The 7,500-nt window shown below is 46.9% G+C and overlaps 1 protein-coding gene across 1 annotated transcript in view; it reads right to left on the bottom strand.

Moving 5' to 3' along the window:
* Nucleotides 1–3,835: 3,835 nt before the first annotated feature.
* Nucleotides 3,836–7,500, bottom strand: part of LOC308159855 (circadian locomoter output cycles protein kaput-like) — a gene marked incomplete at its 3' end in the record, with an annotated part of 20,546 nt that continues 16,881 nt past the window's right edge. The window contains exons 18-22 of the mRNA XM_080533672.1: nt 7,120–7,305; nt 5,849–5,997; nt 5,267–5,396; nt 4,748–4,885; nt 3,836–4,099 (exon numbers count right to left, since the gene is read on the bottom strand). Coding sequence (XP_080389798.1) covers nt 3,836–4,099; nt 4,748–4,885; nt 5,267–5,396; nt 5,849–5,997; nt 7,120–7,305 — 867 coding nt within the window. The remainder of the gene's footprint in view (nt 4,100–4,747; nt 4,886–5,266; nt 5,397–5,848; nt 5,998–7,119; nt 7,306–7,500) is intronic.

The raw sequence follows: 7,500 nt of genomic DNA, 5'->3' as shown, positions 1-7,500 counted from the left end.
ATCCCGCCTGAAGCCACACCACTACTAGTGTGCCCTTGAGTAAGGCACTTAGCCCTCAGTTACTCCAGGGGGAATGTCCCTGTCATTCGTAATTGTAAGTCGCTTTGGATAAAGGCGTCTGCTAAATGGCAAAATTAATTAAAAATTAATTCCAAAATCACTATCTGCCCAAGTAATCCCTTTGACATAGGCATGTTTGACTACATACAAAGATGGCTCGGCTGACCACAAGTGAAGCGTGACTTAGGCAGTTATGCTATGAGGCTTAACGATGTGCTGTGGACAGTATAACCTTTCATTCAGCTGTAGAACATGTTTAGCAAAGTGAGCCCCCAGAGTCGAACATATACCCCTCCGAACACCACCCGTAACCGTTTTTCTTTTGCGCCTGAGTAAAACTACCTTTCGACACATTCGATTGAGAATCTCTCAGAGGTATATCTGGCGTGACTTTTCCGAAATAGCTCCGCTATTTGTTCGGGTGTCCTTTTTAAAGGAAAGCCAGGAAGCAAAACTGGCTAGGTGTGGGGGCCTTCACCTATGGCAAGAGATATCTAGGTGAGATATACTGCTTTATACACGGTCTCTCAATAGCACCCTGTCTGGAGCTCCAACATACAGTATAATGGCCCTGTGGCTTTCATCCCACCACTTCTGGTGTGTATTGTTCTATGTTTTTGAAGAAACCAGACATTTCAGACAAAGCATATTATATATGAGGACGTTTGTGAAACAGTCAAGAGGCTGCGTTCGTAAATTCGCTCCGAGAGCGCCGGAGCGCACACTGGGTTCAACGTCATAAAGGGACCAAGAGTAATTTGATTGGACACACAAGAGGCCTTCCCTCATGAGTGCTGATCTGATTTCCAGAGCGAATTTAACGAACGCAGCCAGAATTTTCCCACAGACAGACAGAGAGAGAGTTGAGATCATCACAGTACATTTGGAACATCGGAACCGTAGAACCCTTGTGATTCTACGAATGGAACATACAGAAACAGAAACAGAACAAAATGGTTTGACTCCTTCCTTTCCTTCATGACAAAGGGGTCCATTAACAAACTCTGCTACAGGGACATTTTGTTAGTCTTAACACACCGGTACAATCTTTGGGCTGGCTCCTAAAACACCACTACAATGACATCACCAATGACGTTGCATTTTTTTTGCAAGGATGAGACACACACACACACACACACAAAACTATACGAGTCTGAGGTTTGTTCTGGGATGGGTTACAGTTGAGTAAGTGCATGCGTGTGTGTGTGTGTTTTGTGTTAAGCATATGACACTTCAGCATATCTAACTGTCATAGCTTGTTGAAATTCCTCGTGACGGACATCTTGAGGTCGGCCATCTTGTCTAGTCGGCTAGTCAAAGCCTTGCGGGTGATGACGTCACCATCGCTCTCAGTCGTACATCGATCCACGCTCTCATGAGAATTGTTCATCAGATTGATTCATACACACACACACACAGACACTACTGCTCTCTCACACAAACTTGTATTCATGTTAGGCTGCCCCTACAGCTGCGGGCAATTGTTGCCCAACCCGAGAGGAAGATTCTAGAACACCATTGTTTCATTACTGCAACGCAAGAACTGATTGGCTATCGCCAGGGGCAACCCCCCCGAGTGATACAGGAAGTAGTAGAATAGAAAGGTTAAAAAAACAACAAACAACTACACTCTCACTTTCTTTCTCTCGCTCTCTCTCTCTCTCTCTCACACTCACATACATCGACACCCACACAAACACACACACACACACACACACACACACCTCCAAGAAGACACAGAACATTTTCCACAACAAACCAAAAAACAACAACAACACATCCAGAGAACTCATTTCCCCACGCACCCCTCCTCTCCAAGGCTTTCCTGTTTGATATGGCTTTACTGTTTAAACAAGGCCGGGCTCCATTCCATTTCTATCTTTCAGATAGAGACTGAACTGGAATGGGATGGGGCCCAGCCCTGTGCACTGTGATGAATTGCATGAGGGGCTACAGACACCCAGTAGCAGACCGGGAAGGACCACACAGGAAGTGACATCACACAGGGGATGACATCGTCGAGAAGAGACGGTGACATCACAGAGGTGATGATGTGACAAATGTGATGAGGACCTTATTAGATGTGGCGACATCACAGAGTTGATGACGTCACAGAGGTGACATCACAGTACATGTAGGGGTGTGTGTGTGTGTGTGTGTGTGTGTGTGTGATCCTTCGTGGTCTGACCCAGGCTGAGGCAGAAGCAAGTCTATTGTCCTTATTCCTGAGAGACACAAGTACCATCCAGCCAGCTCTGAAACCTTAACACGTATGACACAGGGGAACACACACACACACACACACACAAATATATTTTCTTTCACACACACACACACACACACACACACACACACACACTCACACACATATACACACACACACACACTCACACACATATACACACACACACACCACACACACAAATATCATTTCTTTCACGCACGCACACACACACACACACACACACACAACACACACACACACACACACATCTGGATAGTGAGTTACTGAGTGCTAAAATATGCTGGGGTTAAAGATATATACTGTTTGTTACGTATAGGGCTCTGTCTTTTTAAAAAATAATCCACACTATGACTATATATACATGCAATTTGTTAGGGTCATATATGCTGGAAATATAGAAACCTTTGAATAGTTAAAAAAGACAAAATATCAATTGAGCTTATGTGAGTGTTGGCACTTGGAATCACTAAACCTGTGTACACTGACAATCCTGTAAAATGTGATTTAAGAAGATGTATTTAACTTGTTAAAGCATGGTTTAAGCTGTAGTTAACCTTTTAAAACACGATTTAAACTGCAATTAACCGGTAAAACATTATATAAACGGTATTATCTGTATAAACTCTATAACCTTTTTGTATTATTATGTTGAGCCATTACAGTCACTGGGACTCAGTGCTTAAGAACTCCAACTTCCCAGAATTCCACTTGCTAACACCCAATATTACACCATTAAACACACTGGGACTGGACTTTTTCAGGGAAGTGGGGGGAGACTGAAGGGGGAAAGGGGGGAGGGAGACTGAAGGGGGAGGGGGGGGGGGGAGACAGACGCTCCCCCCTAGCATAGCATCTCTCCAGCTCCGCCCAGAGACACACAGAAAGGTAAAAGTCATAATTTTTCAAAACAAAACTACTTAATTAATAAAAAGTGTAACATATTATTACTGTTGTTGTTGTTGTTTTTTTCCTCTCCATGCAACCATATAAAATACTAGGGTTCCTGTTTCTCCTTTTCGAGCTACGGTGGATATTTACACGTCTGTTTATGACACGCTCCCAAGAGTCTCTGGTTACCGCGGTGACGGCGTCTCCGGTTACCGTGGTGACGGATTTCCTATCAGGTGGCTTCCCCGGGCTCAACGTGTGTCCTACACAGGGGTGTGTAGTACATACAAGGTTCACAAACTGTAATCCATCGCCATAATACCGTTACCGTGGTGACGAGTCGTTTTCCATTACGAGGCATTAGAATAGATAGAGCCTTTTTCCTATTTTCCCATGATGCAGTTCTCTCTGACGGAGGACGGAGGAGGAAGGAAGAATAAAGATGCGGCCAAAAAAAGGCGGCCATTTTGGTCAGTAAGATAGAAGACTCCAGATAGTTCCATAATAAAAAACAACAACAACAACAACAACAACAAACCAACCAACCACAGTTTGGTACCTGCCCTCTCCCAGGAAGTAAGTCCTGGGCTCTGATTGGCCGCCACCCCTCCCCTACCCTCCTCACCTCACCTCCAAGCCCTCCTACTGTTGGCTGGAGGAGCTGTCAGTCCTGTGTGAGGAGGAAAGGGTCTTCTGGTGCTTCTGGGGCTGGGGTTTCAACTGCTGCTGGTGCCGCTGGTGATGCTGCTGTTGTTGTGGTTGTTGTTGTTGTTGTTGTTGTGGTTGTTGTGGCGGCGGCTGCTGCTGCTGTTGCTGGGTGAAGGCCTGTTGTTGTTGCTGCTGGAGGGGGAAGGCCGCCTGGAGGATGAGCTGTGTGGACGGGTTGCCGTGGAGAAGACGTGTGCCCTGGCGACGACACAAAGAGGCGAGGTTAGATAGAAAGATAGATCTTTTTATTTAGTCAGGACAGCGCACATTAACGAACAGTCATGCCGGATTTAGCTGTGAGCTAATTTGCATCCGTTGTCCTCAGGTTAGAGGAGAGTGTGTGTGTGTGTGTGTGTGTGTGTGTGTGAAGACAGTGACAATCTAGGATGTCACCACCCCAACCCACACCCCACCCTCATGGGACGATGATGTCACAGGACGATGATTACACACACTGCGTCATCAGGGTTGGGCTTACAGAGCGGTTCTTTCTCACACACACACACACACACACACAATTCAGCAGGGTACAGAGAGCGGGCGTACAGTACAGAGAAAGAGAGAGAGAGAGAGAGAGAGAGAGAGAGAGAGAGGAGTCATCACAGAGAGAGAGAGAGAGGAGTCATCACAGAAAGAGAGAGAGAGAGACAGAGATAGAGGAGTCATCACAGAGAGAGAGAGAGAGAGAGAGAGAGAGAAAGAGAGGAGTCATCACACAGAGAGAGAGAGAGACATCGACAGACAGAGAGCGAAGAGAGAGGAGTCATCACAGAGAGAGAGAGAGAGCGTTAACTCGACAACTCTGTTTACATATATCCAATGAAACTCTGCCCCCTGGTGGAGTACCTGTAGGAACTGCTGCTGCTGCTGCACCCCCTGCTGGCCGGCCTGCGCCACTACAGCGCCGCCCTGCGTCTGGTGGTCAGGCTGGCCCTGGGGGGCCGGGGCGGCCTGGAGGGTGAGGGTCTGCGTCTGGCCCCCCTGCTGGACCACACATTAATCAATGAATCAATCAATCAATTAATCAATCAATCGATCGATCGATCAACATATTGGTCGCTTTAATACATTTGAATAATTACAAGAAATACACAACATCATATATTTGGCCTCATAACGGTCCCAAGATCAACCCATTGATCGCTTGAAATACATTTTCATAATTACAAGAAATACACACGAAGTTGTTGCTGAGCACACTGAAAACACCTTTCAAGTATCTGACACTTGACACACAAACAAAAACACACTGACACGCAAAAAATACACACACACAGGGTTCTCCCCAGAGAATGTACACCTGTTGCCCCTCCCCCTCCCCTGTTGCCCCCCCTCCACCCTCACCTGTTGCCCCTCCCCCCTCACCTGTTGTCCCCCGAAGGGGTTGTATGCGGTGACCACCTGGCCCATGAACATGGAGGTGGGCACCATGACCGCGCCGCACGCCATGGGGGCCGTCACCAGCTTGGTGACCAGCTGCTGCCCCGCTGGGAACCTGGCAACACACACACACACACACACACACACACAGACAGACAGGCACACACACACACACACACAAAGACGCAGGCACACACACACACAGACACACACACAGGCACAAACGCGCACACACAGACACACAGACGCAGGCACAGACACACACACAGACAGGCAGGCACACACACACAGACACATGTACAGGCACACGCACAGACACACACAGAGACACACACACACAGACACACACAGAGACACACACACAGACACACACAGAGACACACACACGTCATCTCTCTGTCCTGGGGGATGCTGAGTTGTAAGTAAGTATTATTACTAGTAGTGTGTGTGTGTGTGTGTGTGTGTGTATGTGTGTGTGTGTGTGTGTGTGTGTGTGCGTGCGTGCGTGCGTGCGTGCGTGTGTGTGTGTGTATGTGTGTGTGTGTGTGTGTGTGTGTGTGTGTGTACCGTATCTGCCTGTTGTCCTGTGTGAAGGCGGCCATGGCGGTGGCCTGGGGGCTGTTCTGGGGCAGGCTGCTGATCTGTTGGATCATCATGGTGTTGTAGAGGGGGGCGGGGACAGAACCCTGGTTCTGCTGGGGCTGCTGGGGGCGGGGCTGGGGGCGCACACAGATGATGTCAGAGGGAGGGCAGGGTAAACACAGATGATGTCATAGAGAGGGCAGGGTAAACACAGATGATGTCATAGAGAGGGCAGGGTAAACACAGATGATGTCATAGAGAGGGCAGGGTGCACACAGATGATGTCAGAGAAAGGGCAGGGTGCACACAGATGATGTCAGAGAGAGGGCAGAGATGCACACAGTTGCAACCTATTATGATTACACTGATGCTATTAGGCCTTGAACAATTCCAAATGTTGCTGTACAATTAATTGTCTCAGAGATAATTGCGATTAACAATATAATTGTTTCACTGTTACGTGACCCAGATAATGTCACAACACAGCAACCTATGAAGTAAACCAAGCCTCTTTATCACCATAACACGTAGGCCTATTTCTGAACATAACATTTAATATGTATCCTCATCAATAAAAAAGTGACTGTGTGTCATCTAGTTGTCTGTTTTTAGCATGTTCATGTTCTATCAGCATTTTGTGAGATGTGCTAAAAAAAGCTATCGAGCTAACGTGTTGGAGCACAGTCAAGACTGCCATTAGATCATTAAATTGCCATTAGACAATTATTTCATAATTGTTACAAGCCTAGATGCTATTATCACTTAGCTATGGCCTCTACGTGCTAAGTGACTTTAACAGAACGATAATAGTGACTTTAACAAGAACAGTCACCTGTGTAACATGCTAGCAACAGTAGCATGGATAAGAAGAATAGTGACTTTAACAAGAACAGTCACCTAGGTGACATGCTAGCAATGTTAGAATGGCTAACAATAATAGTGACTAACAATAACAGTCACCTGTGTAACATGCTAACAACTTTAGCATGATAACAATAATAGTGATTTTAACAATAACAGTCACTTGTGTAACATGTTAGCAACGTTATCCTGGATAACAGTAACAGTCACCTGTTTAACATGCTAGCAACATTAGCCTGGATAACAACAATAGTGACTTTAAGCAAGTCAAGGCAAGTTTATTTGTATAGCACATTTCATACAACAGGGGCAATTCAAAGTGCTGTATATACAGCATAGAAAATACAACATGAGGATAACAGTAAGAAGATAAAAGCATTAACAGTAACAGTCACCTGTGAGAGGGCGGTGGTGCTGTTCTGCTGAGGGGGAGGGGCCTGCTGCTGCTGCTGCTGCTGGAGGGTGAGCTGGCTTCCTGTGTGGGCGGGGTTTAGAGCGCTCTGCTGCACCTGATTGGTCAGGGTGGTCCCCGGCGGCAGCTGCACGTTCAGCGCTCCGCAGGGCTGCTGCTGCACGAACATCTGTCACCATGGAGACACGGGCTGTCACTCACACGTGTGTGTGTGTGTGTGTGTGTTTGTGTATGTATGTAAGGGCATATGTGTGTGTGTGTGTGTGTGTGTGTACCTGTATCCTGGGGCCCTCAGTGTGTGTGTGTGTGTGTGTGTGTGTGTGTGTACCTGTATCCTGGGGCCCTCAGTGTGTGTGTGTGTGTG

The sequence above is a fragment of the Nansenia antarctica genome (assembly GCF_963989245.1).
Source record: "Nansenia antarctica genome assembly, chromosome: 6".
Lineage (NCBI taxonomy): Eukaryota > Metazoa > Chordata > Actinopteri > Argentiniformes > Microstomatidae > Nansenia > Nansenia antarctica.
Note: the sequence above shows the minus strand (reverse complement) of the source record. Positions and strands in the feature narration are given on the sequence as shown.